The 21,376-nt window shown below is 46.6% G+C and overlaps 1 protein-coding gene across 2 annotated transcripts in view; it reads right to left on the reverse strand.

Annotated features, from left to right (window-relative positions):
• Positions 1-21,376, reverse strand: part of LOC112573144 — a 50,423-nt gene that overhangs the window by 14,428 nt on the left and 14,619 nt on the right. For both annotated transcript variants that reach the window (XM_025253235.1, XM_025253234.1), the window contains exons 10-17: positions 21,165-21,279; positions 20,826-20,898; positions 20,249-20,533; positions 18,938-19,101; positions 11,567-11,731; positions 10,368-11,324; positions 8,700-8,886; positions 7,937-8,434 (exon numbers count right to left, since the gene is read on the reverse strand). In XM_025253235.1, the coding sequence (XP_025109020.1) occupies positions 7,937-8,434; positions 8,700-8,886; positions 10,368-11,324; positions 11,567-11,731; positions 18,938-19,101; positions 20,249-20,533; positions 20,826-20,898; positions 21,165-21,279 (2,444 nt within the window). The remainder of the gene's footprint in view (positions 1-7,936; positions 8,435-8,699; positions 8,887-10,367; positions 11,325-11,566; positions 11,732-18,937; positions 19,102-20,248; positions 20,534-20,825; positions 20,899-21,164; positions 21,280-21,376) is intronic.

The raw sequence follows: 21,376 nt of genomic DNA on the forward strand, positions 1-21,376 counted from the left end.
ATACCAGTGACGTCCCGTGTCAGTATCATCCACACCAGTGACGTCCTGTGTCAGTGCCAGCAATGCCACTGACGTCCTGTGTCAGTATCAGCCACACCAGTGACGTCCTGTGTCAGTGCCAGCAATACCAGTGACGTCCTGTGTCAGTACCAGCAATACCAGTGACGTCCTGCGTCAGTATCAACTACAACTGTGATGTCAGACGTAAGTACCTGTTGTACACAGGTGAGAGCCTGGCAATGTCAGACAAAAGACCTGTACGACCAACCTGACACCGCTCGGTGTGGTACATACAGATGTGTACACACTCTGTACTTTGTACAAACACGTCACTTCAAGCAGTGAAGTAAGTACAGCCTGTCAATAAAGCTTGCCAAGATAGGCGCGGCGCCACTGCTGCTGCCCACGATGTCAATGCATGAACATATATTTTATTATAAGTAGGTGTTGTAAATGTGCACGCACCTGATAGAAGCCAATATAATTGTTGCCATCGGAGGCCGATTTCTCGACCTTTGAGTCTGAGTGACCATGACGGGCGCGTGTCGTGAACCTCGGGGAACAGGCTCGGGCAATGGGCAGAGTTGCCTCGTGCCACGTGTCTGGAATTCTCCGCCACCCGCGCAGACACGTGCGTGCACACAAATACACTAAACTGCTGTTAGTCCCAACTGACTCAGAGTCCCAGCGTATGTTCCCAATAAACAACTCGACGCAATTTAATTTGGAAGTTATTAACATGGTCGAGAGCTCTTGCAGATATTTACACAAATACCACACAATATCAGTTTCCCATCAGCTAGTTCTCTAGGTTCCCATTAACTTTCCCGACTGCTAATCCAGAATAAATTCCTTAATGAACACTGCGGATTTCACTTCTTCCTGCATTCACCCGCCACCTAGCTGTACACACCGTTTGTCTCTGTTGTTACCTGGAGGGCCCTCCCGATCATCGTAAACGGGTGGCACACAGATCGTTAATTTTCTTTGTTGATCGTGACGCCTTCCTCACCCCACCCCACCTCGCACTGAGAATCGAACAGTGACAGTCGGGATGATACAAGAGTACAAGGACTGACAAGATCGACGACTATCATGATCTAATTTCTTTCCCAAAACGAATATAAGATTACGAATAGTCGTACAAATATTGCTCCACCATATTTGGTTCAAACCTTTGATGCCATTTGAAAATATCCCGAAGTCACAACGGAACAGAGAAAGCAGGGACAATGAAGGGACTAGTACCGTTGCACAGCCACTGTTTGAAAACTGACCTTGACTTTGGGCAGCAGGATCGGACAACACAAGTGTCGCCAGCGACGAGAAAGACGACGACTCCTCCATCTTCGATGACGAAGAGATGTGGCTTGCACTTTCTGTCCTCACCGACCAGCAAAGAACGGCAAGCGGTTGAACATGAGGTGGACCGCAGCCCCCAACGTCCGCTGGAAAGGACCACCCTAACCATCGTACTAGGTGTCGCCACCATGTAGGGTCAGAGGTGCACGTGGGCGTGACGTCATCAGTGCAGAGGCCGACAACGTGCAACGTGCAAGTGACTGGGTGGGAGGTCACATGTCCGACCTGGGATCACGTGACACCCATCTCGGGCGGCGACAGAGAAGATGGATTTGACTCACAGATCTTCAGCTGTTGGGAAGATGTTTGTACCTTGGCCATCCCAGTGTTTGGCATGAATGTTTACAGAGTTTCATCTCTGGGGATGTAGACGTTGAAGGAAATGCAAATGCGGCATGCAGCGGGTTAAAGGTCATCCCCGAGAACCTTTAAAGATCATCTTTAGTCATTAGCTTCCATAAAACAGAGATATGTCATCCGTCTACAGATGGTGTGTACTAGATACACAGCCAGACACAAATTGCCCAATATCTGACTGGCAATTTCTTTTTCTTACTTGATCCTCGTGTAAAAGAAAAATTGTCATAATAAAACATTAAAATATTATTCAACGGCTATAGTGAAGATTATGTTTAAGGTGTATATATTACTAAAGGCTGTGAAATAAGACTCCGCTATAACGGACTCATCACATTTCATTGGTATACAGCAGACTGTAAACTTGACAACGACTTCATTACCATCGCAACACTTTAAAAAAAAAAACGGATTGTTATAGAACTGCTGTAGCCTTGAGTTTACTCCTGGCACTAGTTTTTGTTTTGTTTTGTAAAGCACTTTGAGCCTGCCTTTGATGGTGGTGTAAAGTGCTATATAAATCAACTTTATTATTATCTTTCATTAGCATTTCTAAAGTGTTCGAGAAGGAACAAGCCACATATCTTACCGTATTTCTCACGCCCATCTGCAATGTTATCCTCCCAGTATATCAGTTTATGACAGGACATTATTTATTTATATATCCCTTTGTGTGTGTGAGAGAGATTTGCTAGAATTGTCGTATGTCCGTCATGTTTTGCAACATCTGACTCTGTCCACATGGTTCCCGTATATTCTCAGTCTCTACACGCTTGTCTTTCTCAAGAGGTTTGTCTGTCGATTGTTCATCCGCTTGTACTAACACTCAACTGACTGTTTCATCTCTCAGCTGTTTTCAGCTTTGTACCTCTTGTTTTCATCCCCCAACAATCCTATTTGAGGAGTGCAAACCCCGGCCAGTCCCTCCCCCCTGTCTCTCCAAGCTCATGCTGTGATACAGGAGCCCAAGAGGCCGCCACTTGCAAGTTGCGGTACTTTGGTCCTGTTAACCACTCCCACGGAATCACGCTCCACGCGTCACAGTCTTTGCGAGGACCAGCAGGGGGTGGGCGGGCCAGGTAGTCGTGATCAAGGACAAAATAATATCTCACCTGTAACGACATTCCTCTCCATTCCTCGTGACCCACCTCCTACTTCCACGTGAGACCGGGGGTGTTGTTCTTATAGCCACCTTAATTTCCTCCCTCTGGGGGAGGGGTAGGCGGTGATTCACTCTACCTTTGCGGTGACTCCTGCACGACCGACTGACGTGTTTGTCAAGCCGCCCATAGGCACACACTCAGGTTTGTCTGCTCTCACAACAGATTTTATAGTTGCACAGCATTAGCAGCAGCAGAATCCACATCGTTACAGCGCTGCAAGCGGTCGCACCACTCCTCGCGATCAAGAGGGCATGTTGAGCCACCTTCAATATCACCACCACCACCTTTGTTTCTTCCTGACCAGTCGATGGACCCCAAAGCTCGCAGTTTCGAACAAAACAAGAAGTAATCAAGTCCTCCTACTTCCTTGCTGCGCGGCTGTCACCGTCACGGTGAGTCACGTGCTCACATGCATCACGTGACACTGTCAGTGACGCCCATTGATCTTCTGTAGACACAACAATACACACAGAACACAGACTACACCCAGTATCGACATCTGGGTGTCTTCACGGAGATCCTTTTGTGTCTCGACAAAACCACGGTTTCTTCCTTAGGCAGAGAAACATAAACTGATGATAGAATGAAGTTTCGTGGGCATGTGTTACTGAGAACTTTACACAAACAAAATAAACAAAAAGTTCAAATAAACCAAAGTCCACGACTGCACTGGTCAACAATTATTGCCATGAAGTAGTTAAGGAGAATGTCCACGTCAGTGCCAAACTGTTAACGATTGACAGATGATATAATTTCTGTCTTGCCAGCGACAGTCACAAAGATCAGTTCAGACCACTCACTGACCGGCCTCCACTCAAACGGTAGGAATCAAGAATAGCAATGACACGAAAGACAACAAAGACTGTTTATGGGACTGGCGATGGTGTCCAGTCTAACACACGGTCCCCTCATAGCCCCCTCCACGTGCGCTGTTACAACCATTCACAAAGATGCTCACCGAACAAAGAAAGTAAAGGTACGGCGCTCCCTACCTGTTTTGTAGATTTGTCTCCATTTGTCGAAGACCCCTGAGCCGGTCAGCATCTTGCCGCAGGGGTCAGGGGGCAGGGGGCGGGTGGAGCCGGTTAAGGGGTGGTCAGCCGCGGTCAGTTCCTCTCTAACAGCAAACACTACTCCGGGGCCCGACAACAGACACTGCAGCGACAGCCGCTTCCCCCCGCCGTGCTCGGCGGCTCTGGCGGAGGATAAACAGGAGATGGGCGGCGCTGCTCGGTGTTGAGCGGAGCGAGGGCCGGGCGATCAATGGCTGGCGCAGGTACACAGGTGACGCTGTCAACCGTTCTCGCCCGCTACAGGTGAACAGAGGGGTGCAGTGGCACCGCGGCGCTCAAGACTTGTGCATGCACTGGTGACAGGTTACCTGGGACAGGGCATAATGCCCTCGGTTTGACAACACACGGCTGCGTGGGTTGAGAGGTGAGAGAATTTGGGGGGTGGGGGAACTCGTCTCCTGTTGTGATCACGATTGATGGTGTTGTCACCTCCTTTGCTTGCGTGCATGCGGTTATACGTGTCCTGCTTGGGGCGTCCATACCCCCCATGTTACTTGTAGTAACAAATCTACAGTTAGCACTCGCCGCCCCGACATTTCGTGAGCCCCCCCCCCCCCAAGCTTTCGCCGATCGGTAGCGCGATAGGCTTTGCACAAGGGAGGGAGGAGAGGAGGACAACAGTACCCCCCCCCAAAAATAAAAAAAAACAACAAAACTTTGCCAGCACAAATTTAAAAAAAACCCAAAGATATCTTTTTATTCTATATTATTTACTGTGTGCACGTCACTTAACACTGTCGCCTGTCACAGCTAAGTACTGTGGCCTGAAAAGTGAAATTTGAATTTGTCGAGACAACGTCTAGTAGTCGTAAGGTGACCAGACGTTTCGGGGCCGAAAGCGGGACACGTGCCGATGATGGTGTCGTCACCGTCAAAGAACGCCGAAAAAAAGTGATTTTTAAAGACAACTGGGACATTTGATGGACTTGCCAGAAAGCCAGAAAGCGGGACATAGGGCGTCCCGCCCGATGAGCAGGCGGGACACGAGGTCAAAAGCGGGACTGTCCCGCCTAATGCGGGACGTCTGGTCACCTTAAGTAGTCGTGCAGTTGCTCTGTGTTGTTAGACAAAACAAGCATCTGTACAGCAGGCACGGACCCTGGAAGAAGGCGCTTTCGTGGTACCTCACAACGCACTGACTTCTTCAGCGTTACGTCACAGGAGCAATGTGACGTTCGCATGCGACAGGTTAGTGTGAATTCAGCTCTACACACACGAACGAAGCTGATCCATTGTCTTCTCTAAGACGAATCCTCATCACCAAGTTTTTCTGTGCATTCAATAATTTCCATATCTGCCTTTGGCCTTTGGAGTTTCGGTATTTTCTGGGCAACTGTTACCAGCCATGTTGTGGTCAGCCATGATGCCACTGGTACTGACTTCACCGACGAAATAGTTTTAATCTAATTTCTCGAGATTCATGTCTCTCCTTGCGATTTAATGTTCGATGCGTTGATAAGTGATACGAATGTTTGAAGAGAGGAATGTTTTTGTGTCAACAGTAGGGTAGGTCTTTAAGACCAACACTAGCTGAGCTGTGGTACCATCGGTTTCATTCATTTTAAGTACAGTTCACAGGCGCGGACTGACACATTTCTGAGTGCTTCAATGGAAATTAAATAATAAAAAAACCACTTTACTTAATTATACCATCCCAGACTATTTTCCCAAATGCAGAATCTTAAACTGTTCGGTATCTATGAGACTGTGGTGGTGAGAACTAGGCTGAGTGAACCTCTCAAGGTGTTGTATTGTTTGTGCTGTTATCTATCTTGTGAACACTTCTGTGTTGTGAGGACATTGAACGGGCTCATTGCCCCGGAAGCACCAAGCCTGCCGACACCAGGCCCCAGGCCCTGGCTGTCAAATTTCATTTGATGGATCGACACAATTCTCCCGTCTTCCAACCCGTGATGTCAGCGACAACTTTGAGATTATCCATGATTAATGCATAATTAAGTACAATCTTGTCTGTGTTTTTTTCTGTCTCTGCTTGATTATTGCAACTGATTGCTTGCAGGCTGCTATGAATTCGTAAACTCAAGAAAGTACAGAACTCCGCCACACGGTCTTAGGAAACTGAACCACGCCACCCCTCTCCTTCGTTTTCTGTACTGGCTACCCATCCCTTCTCGCATCCAGTACAGTCTGTCCTGTGTTTCAATTTCTTTGCAGACCCCTGCCCTGACTATTTCTCTGAACTTTTCCTCTGCATCCTAGCCAGACTACTCCGCTCTTTGTCGTACACTCACTGTCCCTGTCACCAGAACAACCACATATGGTCACCGGATGTTTAGTTACTGTGCTGCTAAGCAATGGAAGTCTCTTCCCTTCCCCACCCGCCATCTACTGACCATCGAATCCTTTAAATGTGAACTAAAAAACAAATTGTTCAAGGAGCATTACTCTTTACACCAATCGTACAGTTGCCAGTAGTTCATCATTGTCTATTGACTAGTCCTCCTGCTCGTCGTCTTCTGCAGGTTTATGACCCTCTCCTTCCTTACTGTTTGTTCTCTAATTCTTCTTTATGTCTTCCATGTTTGTCTTTTGTTACTTGCCTGCATAGTCTCCTTCGGTCCTGCGTACTGTGTCAATGTATCCTACTTGTCGTACGTGATGAGTGCGTGCACCTTCGTGAGAGTGATTATATAAATCATACTTATTATTATTATTCCCGGTTCACCCAACTGACCCCTGACACCTTGTTACTGTCACTATAGGCGCGGACAACAATGGAGGTAAGCTGCCTGCTGAATGGCCAACTCTGTAATGGCTAGCTCTTCTACACTCTTCGGAGAGCTACCAGCTGGTCTCGGTGCTTACAGCAACTTCCATCACAACAGTTGACAGGCCATTGACAAGCAAAGCTCCAAAAAACCACCCGCAGTCCAGCGAATGACGTCAGAGGAACACACCCGACCCAACAGCCAACCAGCGCGAGCGGTTCAACACCAATTTCTCTTCACCATACCCTCAGAAAAAATCTCCTCCCACAACAGTAACAGAAGACAGACTGCTGTCTTCAACAGACAGAACTCTCAGAAAAGCAAAGTCAAGTTCTACAACATGTGTCCTCGGGCGTGGCCGTGTAAGTGTAAGTAGTGTAAGTAGTGTGTAAGCAGGTGAGTAGTGCACACACCCTGGCCACCATCAACTGCTTCTCACATGGTAACTCGTCAGTCACGTGTCTGACAGAAATACTGATGGTCTCTTGGCTAAGGCTCTACAAGATCTGAGACTAGAATTCTTGCCAAAGCGGAACTCAACCATCAGACTCTGTTTCCGTTAGCAATTGTTTCGCATCTGTCTACACAGATACATTTATTAATGTTTTTGTGTGATAACAATCCAGTTGACTGCTATACTATACCTCTGATGGTTCTGTTATGCTTCCCCTTGAAACGGACTGATGGTTTATTCACTAAAGTGATTCTGATTCTCTCTCTCATTCACACACACAATGTCGTCCACTACAAGCTAACAGTAATTTCAAGCAGTTTATTTATGTCACAACACCCCTTCCTCTCGCCTACACTACACAATGAGTTCACCTCTGCCAACTATTCACTTACTCGCGTATCACAGGTGGCGATAATCTTTTGTCTCGACTCAGGTATCCTCAAATTCGAACCCACAGATAACAGCTTACAGGTAAACTAAGAGTTCAAGTAAGATTGTTCGAGAGCAAAATGCAGGAAGCAAGACTAATCCATTTAGCCATCAGTTTACATTCAGACATTCAACATCGCTACAAGAATTTTTGTATGCAGTGAACAAACTGAAACAACCGGTTAGTTCTGTGACAGACTGAAAAAGACAGGTGGGTAGGGGGTGATAACGGGTATTTATAATGCGCAACACAACGACCGAGATGGATTGCACTCACTGCGCGTGCCAAATGTAAACATTTTGTTGAGAACTCTAGATAGATGTGACAACAACATGTTTACAAGGGAAGATGACTCAGGGTGGACTAACCTGTTGACTTGGGTGACAGCAAGTTCTGGGCGTCTCTGCGGCGAACCGTTGACTGCGAGATTGCCGCGCGGCGCTGCAGCTCCAAGTCGTGCAGCGTGTCCTGGTCCAGCTCTTCCTGGGAGTGGTCGCGCTTGGCTGCAACTCTGGGCTTGTGGACCATGTCGGCAAAGTGGCGAGCCTTCTCCACGATGTCGCGCCCCCTGGGAGACAAGTCATGGGGAGAGACAGGCGACAGGGGAGGCGAGAGAGGGGACGTGCGGTCCGTGGAGGAGCCAGACGACGATGCCCTCAGCTGCAGACTGCCAGGACGCTCACCCTGGGTGGAGGACAGGGAGTCTCCAAGGGCCGAGTCCCTCCCCGCGCTGCAGTCCAGCTTCATGACAATGCTGGAGTCATCTCCCTTGTCTTGCGATGAGGAGGAGGACACCGCGCGCCCACGAACCTCAGAGTAGTCAGGGGATGGGAGGACACCGGTCATCAGCTGCACACCACTGCCAGCTGCAACATCAACAAGCAAACAACAGTTAGTGGCTGTCGGGTCAGACAGACAGACAGTAAGTAGATTCGAGACATACATCAGCGACTGACAAAGCTCAGACAAACTGGCGGATGAATGTAAGAAATTAAAATTTCTGTTTTCATCTTTTCAAATTTTATTCACATATTTTTTAATAATCTCTCAACTTTTTGTGATTGATCAATAGCTAAAAATTGATATGTTGAAATCAGGTACTGGACAGGTGTAATATTATTATCCACGTACCATGTATAACCGTGTCTTCTGTGTTGTTGGTCACAGTATACATGTGCGAGCTCCTCGTATCGACATCTAAGGATCCATCAAAACAAGTTTGGCCGCTGATGTCTGTGGGCTGTGGCTGACCTCGTCCATCAACCCTAGAGGCATCCAGTGTGAAAACACCTGTCTGCATCTGAGTAACACACATCACCTGCACAAACAACACAAAAAACATCGCACGTCACTAACTACAAACCGACGAAATAACTGTCATTATTAGGATTGGGATTTGTAACTATTATTAAACACTTTAAAGTGATTAACTACTTAACATTATTTTTAAAATTCTCATCCAACGAGAATAAAACTCTGCTACTGGAGGTTTAGGGTTACCAGCAGGGTTAGTCAGGGCTCTATGTGATAATTAAATAGATATCAACGTATAAAGGACAAGTAAAAGAATAAATTCAGTGCGGACTAAACAGTTTATTTTGTCGGGGAGGAAAATAGATAAATAGACACCACTATAGGTGATAGGAACAACAATTGTATTTTGATTTTCTTGGGTTTATAGATAAGATAATGACATCCTAACGGATATTCAAGGACTGTATATCGGCTGTTCTCCCACCTAGACATGCATTGCTATCAAGATGTAGGCTGATGACCAAAAATAAGCTAGAACCAAATGAAGATAAAACAGAAGCCCTCATCTTTTTCAAGAGGAGCTCTAGAGTTTGTCTTGACCTGCCTCTTTCTGTTAAGTTTGCCGATGCTGCTATTCCCTTCACAGCTTTGGCATGAAACAGGTGTAAGGACCTCACCTGTCTCTTGACACTCAGGTCTGTCACTGCTTCCTACCAACTCCACACAATCAGTCCCACTCGCCATGATCAACCCAGACCAACAAGACCCTCCTTTGTTCTTAAGTTCTATCCAAATCCTACTACTGCAACTATTTTCTTGCTGGGTGTTAACAAGCTTCAAAATGTCCGCAAATCGGCTGTCCATCTCGTTGTCCAGACTCGCAAATACGAACATGGAAAACCACTTCTGCACATTGGACACCAGAGCTACTTGAGAATTTCTTTTCCCTTCTGACGGAGAAGATAACCGTGTAAATCCTTATCAAATAAAATTCTTTCCTCCCTTCCCTGAGTCACAAGTGTACAAGACCTTCCTCGCTCTCGGGGCATCGGCAATGTACCCTTGGGTAAAGTGGCTGCAACTTGAGTAGGGAACTGGCTGGGTACGTTTATTAACCCCTGATATCCATGATTGCTAACTATCGATGATTACGATGGTCAGTCACGTGTTAAAACACGTGGCTATGTCTGCTACTCTCAGATTATGAATGCAATAAAAATGTTATGTCCCAAACAGTTCTGTACGATGTTATGTCCACTTTATTTCCCAGGTCTCGACAATTTTTTTTTTTTTGGTTTGCATCTGTTATCTAAATCAATCACGATTTCCACCGTATTTACTCATGTAACAAAGTTATGGAGATAAGGGAAAAGTCCTCCAATAAATTATCGGCTGGGGAAAAGTATTTGGGTGGGTCCGACTGAAGTTGATGAATTCAGGGTTTATAGCCGATGTGTGGGTGGGGCAACAGGCCAGGTAAACGCGTCTCCTAAGTACGAGCCCGGATGTTGCGAGGGGACTGACTGCGTGCACGTGCACTAGTACCTGTTGGTCCATGATGTCGGTGGTGGTGGGCGCTGGTGGTGACCGCTGCTGTCTCTCACTCTCCTCTAACACCATGTTGCCATCACACGTCGTCGGCGGCGCTGGGTTCGCTGCGGCCAACGGAGGAGGGGGAGAGACTGGCAAGGGCGGGGGCATGCTGTCTGCATCCGAGTCGTAAGCTGAGGAGGGGTCACTATGGCAGTTGGGGTCAAGGTCAAGAAGAGTCTCGTGCACACTCTGCCCTCCGTCGCCACCCCTGACCCCTACACCTGCTGCTTCCGCTGACATGGCGACAGGGAGGCTCTCGGACTGTGTGACAGAATTTCGAACTGCAGCCTGCGTCTCACCTTGTTTGTCACCGCTCTTAGGGGGAGTTTCTTGTTCAGACAGAATCTCTCCTCTCACGATTCCAGGAGGCATCCTGTCACACTGTAGTTGGGTCCGAACTTCAGCCACTTCCGTCGGTGTCACAGCATCACCTTTATTAGCAATTATGTCACAGTCTGTTGTGCTTACAGTTTTACTGAGTGTTCTGGAAGCTGCTGTAATGGTGCCATCAAGATGCCTCACCTTCTCCGCGACAGAAAGATTGTCAGTGTCACAAGTCGAGTTGTCACCAAGTGTCAGTCCCTGGCCGTTGCTGTGGAAGGGCACCTGATGCACACTCTTTGCGGTTGCTGTTTTGCGGGGGGGAGCTTTCGGAATTTCAATGTCTGAGGTAGAAGGAGCAGAAGGAGGAGGAGGAGCCTTTGTGTTTTTGGAGGACAGCGGGACCGAGTTCCCACTCTGATGCTCTTTCTCCGGGTTGTTGGGGTGTTGCGACAACTTTTTGGATCGTGGAGGTCTTTTCGGAGCCTCTAGGTGCGGTGTGGTGTCGCCTGGTGCGGGCAGAGAACTCGTGTCTGCAGATTCCAGGTTCTGGGCCGACTGGCGCTTCTGGCGATATTCTCGCACAGCCTTGGAGACGAACAGAAAAAAGCAGTTGACAATTTGGAAACATCAAAACCCTCCCTCACAGATGCTAATGACAAAGGGCTTTATACAACTACTCTAACATTCTATGCTTCCCAGGAATACTCTAATATTCTCTCTTTCACACAAATTGTAATATTATGTTTCTTTCACTACCTGCCAGCCAGCCAACCAGCCAGCCACAAAGACAGGACCTACCCTTGAAGTAGCGACAAAAAAGCCATTACCTGAGAGACACCGTCGTTGCGAGAGGTGTAACTATGTCGGTTTCGGAGGCTGTCCGACTGGCCTGACCGTCTGTCTGACACGGACCGGTGCTGCACTCGCACGCGCTCTGCTTTCTCCTCCTCCTCCCTGGCGATCCGCCCAGCACAGTAGTCTTCAGGGTTTCTCTGTACACACATTAAAACATATGTCATATCTATCTGGTGTTATTTTTGACAGCTGTGGTGTAAGTGTTCAGGATGTTGGAGTAGTTCTCTGTACTAGAGTCGGACAGGGTCGCACCCTGCTGACGTCACGACGAGCTCCAGTTCCTATAGTTACTTACATGCCCCCCTCCCCTTCCACCCTCCTCTAACGAACGGCAACCAAAAATAAACACACCCCGGATGGATGGGTTTGTCCTCATGTAAGTAATATCGAGCAGACTTTCATGAGGTTTTGCGGTGTTTAGTATGTAGTATGTAGGTAGCACATGGAGGGTTGCCCATGTGACGCCGCCCTCGATCGTTGGCGCTGACGGATGGCCTGATAAGACGTTGACAAGTGCAGCCGTGAGGGTGGTAGGGTGTGTGGCTGGGTGGGTGCCAAGTTGATCTTGACTAGAGGCATCAGTCGCAGTGAGTGGTCGGGGAGCTGCGTGCAGTGCTAATCACATGTGATCGAGTGTACCCAGTTGTTAGCCGCTTGAGTGATCAGTGTAGGTAATACCTTCGTACACGGCGCATTGATCTCTCGATCAATTTGTCTATATTTCATATAAGTTTGTCTACCTCGCGCGGGATAAACACAACGACTCCCCCGACACGTGTCACCTTCAGTAACACCTGAGGCTGAGAGGTACGCTGAACTCTTCTACTGAAAGATAAGGACAGTACACAGTCACCACCACAAACTTCATCAACATGAATATAAGTAGCAGCAAAACCCTCCCCCCTCTATCTGTTTGTTCACCGTCACCTTGGAAACTCCTAGTTACTAGTAAGTAATGTTTGTCATGACACAGAGCTGCCTGGAAACATTACATTTTTATGTTGCTCAATGTAACTCGGTTCCATCAACACGTGTACATCATCCACAACATTTGTACACAACTCTTGTTTACCTACTCGTCTACATCACACGCCCCTCTAATCGAGCCAATAACTCTTACCTGTCTACCGAATCCTCTAAACCGAAGACATCTGCCTTGTAAATGCTGGATATGGAAGTCGTACTCACTTAGTGTCCTGTTCACTTGTGGCTGTTACATCCCGGGTTCCTACGTCACGTGTGACGGTTACACGCAGTCTGCACTTAATAGTCCACAGTTCAATGAACGGCAGTTTGCATCCCACATGCCGGATCTGTCAGCGGACGACTTGTTGATGGCGAAGGGCCGACAGTGATTTTGAATTTTTGTGAAGTGCCCCGGAGTCCCTCAGGCGCCGTCCTCACCTGATGAGGACAGGTGTGAGGAGGAACAGCGCTGCCTGTCACCGCCGACACCACGGACATGCGCAGTGGAGAGCCAGTCGCGGGTAGTCACGTTTATTACTGCTAGGGCCTAGTCCTGGAGCGGGAGTATCAAAAACTGTTTCTACTTCTGACTATTACAGCACTGACTTGTAAACTGCTGTCTTTCAATCAGCAGAACAGGCAGGTGACAGGCGCACGTGACATGCAATGATCAGAAGTATAAGCAGTTCGATCAAAATCGATCAACCGCTTTGTCGGGGCATGCAACCTCATCTGTGGGGCATCCTCGGCCAGTCGATTTGTGTAAAAAGTCTGATTAATGAGTATTGAAGATAAGGCAAGCGTACAGTAAAAATGCGCGAGATTCCTGCAGCCGTGGTTTACACTGTAATGCAAATATTTATTGTAATTATTTGTAATTACTGTGTGACAGGCAGGTCATTCTAACTCATGTCCAGGCATCTCTTGTCTTTTTGATTATCCCATCAGTCGTGCCAACCAAGTGGCTCAAAAACTGAAGATCCATAACTAATAAAGACAGTGTTGGTCAGGTGACATCTTGACCTGATTAGAAGCCAGGTGTTTGTTCATTCTCACCTGTATGCCCTTTTCAGGCTGTAGGTCAGTGTGTTAGTCAATCAAACATGTGGTGCTCAAAAGTAAAATAAAATATCATTTCTAAAGTGTATGATGTTCTGTATATGCTGTGTTGTGACATTAAGAGTATCCACCATAACTTAACGGTTGCGTCGATGAAGCGCAGAGAACCTACATCATCATTACGAGATCGGTTACTATTCCTGGATTTTTTCTCTCTCACTATTTTTTTAAGAACAGTGTCTGTGCATTGAATGTCAAGAAACGATATTTATCACTTTCTAAACCTAGATTTCTCATAAAAATGTTTTTGAGTAGGCAAACTACCATCGCAACATCTATTGCCAACACCACGACTATTACCACAAAGAACTGATGAGGCTGTGGTACACCAGACATAGACACCATCAAACTGTCACTGCTATCAACTCATACTCACATAAAATGTCTATGGAGTTAAATTTGAATAAAAAGCCTGATGTCTACTGAGTGCGTGACAACAGAGTCAGTGAGCTTTTCAGTCTGACCCCTCGCTGCTGACAAGGTGGGCCTCGGTAACCCAGGTGTCGTCTGTACGTCTCACTTACCTGCAGGTCCGCCAGAAACACAGATAAGGAAGAAACTGAATACTTTCTACCCGACTGAGCAAGGTTGTTGGTACAAACTGGGGAATAATATGCGTGCACTACTTTTTAAAACTGTGTAACAAGGTGGGGGGCAGTTGGCTACAGTACTAGACACTACTTCTTGATACTGTGTGATGAGGTGGGACAGGTGGCCGTACTACTAGACGCTAGGCCACCCCAAAACTTTGCCCACCTCTGATCCACATCTTTGCCCACCTCTGATCCACATCCTTGCCCACCACAGCACACAGCAACTCACCTCATCGTCCGAAGAGTCAGACATGTTTCCGCTGCCCTAGTCCAAGATTCTGTCAGGTCCAGAAAGAACTGTTGTCAGTCGCTTTATTCAGTAAGTACATTCTCCACTTGCATGTTCCATCACTGCCACAGTCACAGTGTAAACAGCATTTTTCTCCGCTAGCATGCTCTGTTCACAGCCACTCATTCACAAAGCACCTCGTAAATGACCAAAACGTGACTGGACTCACGGGGGGACCCTGAGTGCTCCCGCATGGCCTCACGATGTCCATGATAAGGCAGATCCGCAGGTTTAGCAACAGCTTGAACTCGTGTTGAGTCCTTTTAATTGAATGTGAGTGGATACTGTGAGGCGATCTCCGAGTTGTATATAGATATAGAGTGAGGCGGCCTGTGGTCAAAACAAGGGACACAAATAAACAGATGAACGCTGCTGATGACAGCTGACTCGTGAGGCACAAGCTGGACACAGATTATTTTAACCACTTGTCAGCAGTTAACGCCGAGTCAACAACTAAAGGGTTAATCACGACAAGCCTGTCAGTCCTACCAGCAGATGCTACATTCAGAGACCACATGTGAGGCTGAGAGGAGATCTGAACACACGACCCTCACCGACATGGAGCTTTCCCACTGAGCCACCCCAGCGCACTCATCGCACGATGAACTTACTAAACCGCTCATAGAGACGATAAGCAAGTCGATAATGTGAAGTCAGGCAACAGGAACAAGTGGTGAAGACCTTTCAGTATCTCCTGCTCTTTGTAAAGGCGGCGACCTGTGCTGCATCTTGTCCCTCGTCTTGTCCTCTGCCGAGGGCCACAGACAGGCGCTGCTGACTGTCCATCAAGCAGGTGTTGCCAGGTGAGGCCATAGAGGCGGCAGGTATGAAGCGGCTGATCCTGGCTGCTGCTGCTCACTCGGGACACCCACAGTGCTTTGCGACGATGGCGGGCACGTGCAGAAACATTGTGGTCGTGAGAGTAGTTACAGAATTCATTCTATAAGTATACAATTGAATTGTACAGCTACATAAGCCATTCTATATAGAATGCAATGTATAGCTGTAGAATGCAATCTATAAGTATAGAATGCAATGTATAGCTGTAGAATGCAATCTATAAGTATAGAATGCAATGTATAGCTATGAATTCTATACGTATAAAATGCATTTTATAGAGAAAATTCCCCTCTTGTCACCCCATACAGGCCTACATGCGAGAAACTCCCTCCTCCACCTCCAAAAACAAAAGATGGGTGAGAGAGGGTGTGAAGAGGACGGCTACAGTTAGAATGTCAAAGCAGTAGGGGCTGGGGAGAAATAGGGATGGAAGAAGGCGGCCTGCCTCGTTAAAACACTCGTCATCACCAGCGAAAAGGTCCGCGTTTAGCTCTTGTCTCGGGATAGTTTTCTGTGTGACCACTTCTGGACATGTGAGGTACTGGACAGGTATCCCGGTGAGCCGCCGGACAGCTGCGGCACGGATGCCGAAGGGTGACTGATATTTATATATGTAGTAAGAAGGACGACAATGAAACAGTCAGAAAGACATTGTAGGAGTCTCCAACCACCGTCTAGCACAAAGGTCACTCGCAGGTAATCAAGTATTTAAAGGTGTTTTTCAGTGTAAATGAAAGCAAATAAATTTTGTGAGCTGCTTCGACGAGAGAATGCCAGGGAGGTAGAGAAATGGCCGTTAAGGGCATTCCGTGTTGTCACAATAAACATCAAAGGGCACATCATTTAGCATTAGTTTCATAGCTTGCCTCCCTTCACAACCTCCTCCCTGCCCTCCGGCACAAATACCGCACGTTTGAAATGCACGGCGGTTAAACCTTGTTGATCTAACCTTCACCACTTGACCCCGACTGCACATCACGTGATGCTCTTCTCCCCGTTCCGTCGTCATGTTGACTGCAGCTCGTGAGGCGATGCTGACCACGCCCTACCTACCCTCATAAACGGATATGATCGGGAATGTAACCCCACAATGTCCCCCGCTACACAAGGACACTTGACAGATTCCTCCTGCATCCCCCTTCCCCAGTTTCACTATGTATTTGCACTCTGACTTACTGTCTTATTGTCCCTCAGTTGCTCTGTCTGTTCGCACAATCGTTGTCTACCTAAGTTCCGACAGTCTGTCTACATGCATCGTCATCTGGTTTCCACTAGCACATGTCTGTCGACACTCGTACATTCACACCTCTCAACAGGTGTGTCACCGTGTGGGGTTAAATACTTTGACAGACGACATCAACGCCGTTTTCATCCACAGGTTGATCTACTTTCTTGTCTGCGATTGTTAGCCTCATGTTGAGCAGGACATATGCTGACAGCGAGACTGCCAACAAGTGTGTTTGTGTGTGTGTCAGAGGGGAGCAGGCTTGTGACAGTCATTGCCACATACCGGGGTCACATTTTATCGCCAGTTTGTGAGTCGGCTCACTGTCACCACAGTCCCCTGCCCTCCCGTCTCCCCTCTCCACCCTCTCTACGTGGTGTGAGACATTCACATTCAATTGTAGTAAGAAACAGCAGTGTACCCTGTTCTCTAGCCGCAAGCCTGACTAGCAATATCCAGAGTAATAAATCAGAGTCCTGACAGAGTGCTCGACATTCAGGATGTTCAGAAAATGGAGGACAGTGATCATGTCAAGCCTTTCATCGCCTTCGAGATAATTTGTAAAACTAGTGAGTGTGTGAGTGTAATGTCTGAGGTCATGTACAAGGAGCTAATAGTGAGCAACTTCTGTTAAAATAATTGTTAGAAACAAACAAAACGCTCTACCTGTAATTGTTTTAAAGGGCTACAGGGCTACAGGGCTGCACATTGTTGTCTAGTGATGGGTAAGGCTCGGCGCAGGATGCTGTTTATCCAAGTCTGGATGACTTTTATCCCTATTTCGTTTTCGAGATACAGTATATACTTTTAAAAATAATTTAGATCGCGTTGTAGTTATCAAGGACAGGTTCAAAAGGCTTTACAAACTCGTGTGTACAGGATAATGGCGCTGGTGGCTAAAACAAAGAGCTCGTTAGTTAACCCCATTAGTGTAGCTCTCATGTCGAGAAGACACAGATGTATAGTCTGTATCAAAGCAGTCGCATTGTCATTGGTGGAACAATCGCGATGTCAATCAATTCTGCTTCTAAAAGTAGGAACAACCATCCTACAGATAGGTGTTAAAATTGTGATGCTATCCCATTGGCTGTAGCCTTGACAACGAAAACATATCCGTATACTCTCGTGACGTCATTGTTGTTGATCTGATAGCTGATAGCGGGGTCAGAGTCGGGAAAATAGCATCTTGCACTGGCCTTTACCCAGCCATTGTAAAAGTATTTTGTACTCCACTAATGCTTTAACCGTCTTCTAACGCTCTTGCCAAACAAAAAAAAAAAATCAACTGCAGACCAGTTGAAGCCGGCACAATGCTGTTGGTTAACTGCGCATGTTTGTCTCCCCTAACAGGATAGACCCTGCTGAATGACATCGGTGAACGAGCGTCACGTGACCAGAAGCCTACTCGTATACATTCCTCCGGTATTTTTCACCTCTCAAGACAGGCTTTGTCCCAGGTTAGGTAGTCGTATCGTCTTATCTTTCCTCTTCACCGCTCTTCACCCTTCCTTCACTCCTTTGCTGATAGCTCAAGCATAAGGTTATGCCCCCTTCCTATAGAGGCCCTCCCCCCTCCACAGCTTTATCCTCCTCCCTCCACAGCCTTGGGCGCCCTCCAACTACTCCTCTACCTGTGTTAATGACAACGAAACACGAGGACAGGTGGGAATGTGTTGACTGACTGCCAGCCTCGCATCGGGATACGAGAGGCGGGGTATCACAGTCTAGGTGGTGGCAGGTAGTCACATGGAAATGTACTAAAATACTAAATACTTCAGTGTGTTACCTACCTGTCGGGACGATGACTAGGTTACATGGACTATAGATGTGCCACAAGTAGTGTAAAAAACACACGTTGTTGTCTCTCTTGTATCTTGTGTTCATATTGTTTCACAGGTTGTTTAATGTAAAACAACAAGACAACAACTTTATTGTTATACAGTCGACTGATAGAAACCTCCACCTCAAACCTTTCTGTCCGTCTGCCTTGTATATCTGTGTATGTGTTTGCTCGCCGCTCTTTGTTGATGTGCCCGCCTTCCCTAACTCAAAGTACGCAAAGGACTCGGAAGATGTGGAAAATTCGAAAGTCTGCAAGAAAGCTCTACAAAAATATCACATTTGTTCATAATAAAAACTGTACAAATTGAAATGACAAAAAAAAAACAACCCAAAAACAAAACAAAACAAAACAAACAAACAAACAAACAAAGAAACTACCAACAACAAACACAATGGAACAAAGCACGTTTCATACTCATGAAGCTCGTTGTTGACTGAGCACAGAATACAAGAGCAAGATGGTACTCACGAAGACAAGGCGAGAGCCAGACTGATTGAGTTTCTGTAGCTCAGTCTTGAGAGCGAGCAGTTTCTCGTGCAGACGCTCAACATCCCCCAACGCACCGCCATCTTTCTGTCTGCCCTCACCTTCTGTCCATCTCAGACCCAGCCACTGCTCATCTGCCATACTGACTGCAACAGGCATCAACGGTCATTGGTGTGACACCTGACCTGCTACTCACCTGACAGTTTGAATGCAGTAAACAGCAGGACTTACAATCAATTTTACCTTTATGTTAATGTTTATTTTACTAATTGTCAATGATGTACACAGAATTTAATGAGGACTGAATCATACATCCACGTGATCGTCATCAGTAATGACGGAATCACAATGATCATCATCAGTCACATCGGCCTACACCGACACAGATGGAGATGGCGCTGAGGACAAGTGGCTGATGCGGAGAGTTATCCCCGTGACATCACCGACCACACTGACCACTGACCATCCCGACACTCGTCATTGACTATGCCAACAAGTTTGACCACACTGACCATTGACGAGGTTGATCACACTGACTACACTGGACTTGGACGAGACTGACCACATTGGCCATCGACTGGACAAAAGACGGAGCTACGAGGATGTCAGCTAACAGTTACTCTGTTCATGTTCACTGTTCACATTCTCTCTACGTCCACTGTTATTCTGTCTGTGGTCACATTTAGGCTGTTTTCTTTTTTTCTCTTTTTTTTTTATACCCTGGTTGTAAATAGCCTGGCAGAGATATGATCAGAATACAGAGATTTCGCATTCTATTAAAAGAAAATACAAACATATTATTATTAAACTTGATGAAAATAAAATTGACTATCACAGTGCGTTGTCCAATGTCGGATCTCTAGCTAACCCTGCAAATTTTTACAATTTTACAATATTATACAACATCCTTTACACCACAGCCACGAACGGGCAATCAACACTGTACAAGGATTCTGAATGTGTTATCTCCCATACCTTATCATCGACACTTAGCTAATTAGTGGTTACATTATTGTTCACTTCACAAGACCCCGTAACAAATAAGAAACACAGGTTGTCAGCTCACTGACCTGAGATGTTAATGAGCTGACAATTACATTTCTCAGCAGCTGACTGCAGCAATGCAACTGCTGTTCAGTGTTAAGTTTACTGCAATATTAAATGTACACTAAATGTACAATATTAAATGGAGCTGTCAACAGTATTGGAACATGCCGTGCACAATATTTAAAGCTGTTTTACAAGCACAACCGCTACAGCCATGTTGCTACCCATGGCCTGCCCCCCACACACCTGGTTCCTCCTTGAAGGTGAGATCCTCAGCCTCTTCTTCCATCTTGTCGCTGTCGGAAGAACTGGTCCACAAGAGAAGAAGCTCTTCGCCAAAACCTTTCAGCTCATTGAAGATCTGTGAGGAGCACTGCTGGTGATTGTCACTTCCGGAAGATGAAGCTAAGAATAGGTTCTTGCCCTGTGACAGTGACTGCGCGCTGTCGGCGACATCAAAGGGATTGAAAGAGAAGGGAAGGAACAACTCTATCTTGTCCAGGTCTTTGATAGTTGACCCCTGCCGCTTTTCTGCAAAACACGTGTGAAGCGGTATGAAGAAACGAATCTGGCATGGCTACTATTATATGTCTTGTCTGATTCTTATTATTTCAAAGCTGACAATCATAGCATCGTAGTGAAAGACTACTATCATCTGTGGCACTTCATCTACAAACTAATCCGGTAATAACATCTAAACAACGACTATGTTTCGTTAAATACTTCATTACTTTGGGAACTACCACATACTCCATCATGTGCACCACAATATACTCTACTATACACTCTCATCAGATTAAGCATCAAACAAAGGACAGGTCACCTTTCCGCTGCTCGAAGAGTTGATGGAAGGGGTCCGGGTCTTTGGTAGCCTGAGTCAGGCAGGCGCTCAGCCTCTGCGGAAATTGGGAAAATAAGAGCAGAAATGGCACCACACACATACACAGGGCTGCCAGTATTACCTCTTTCATGAATATTTATGGAACTCATTCAGGATTCCAGCCACAGAAAGAACTTTTCAAAGCACATTTATACAGCCGCAATGTTTGGTTTACAATCATCCATCACAGCTGAGACTACTGTAACTGATGTAGAACTTGTATACTTCAGAACGACAACCTAAAATATTATTTCAGAACTGTGAAGAGCTTGTCTTACTTACCCTGTTCAGTTCATCTGTATCTTTCTTGATGGCTGCGATGTCGCTGCTGAGTTTCTGCTCGGCCAGAATGATCTTCACCGTGTCTTGCCGCACTCTCTCGTGCTCCTTCTTCAGTCTGCAGCAAGTTGCTCAGTCAGGTTCTTGTTGATGAAGCCGTTTACATACTTTATGCATTTAGACACACTACCCTAACGGATCATGCTCACCTACAC

The sequence above is a fragment of the Pomacea canaliculata genome, linkage group LG10, assembly GCF_003073045.1.
Source record: "Pomacea canaliculata isolate SZHN2017 linkage group LG10, ASM307304v1, whole genome shotgun sequence".
Taxonomy (NCBI): Eukaryota; Metazoa; Mollusca; class Gastropoda; order Architaenioglossa; family Ampullariidae; genus Pomacea; species Pomacea canaliculata.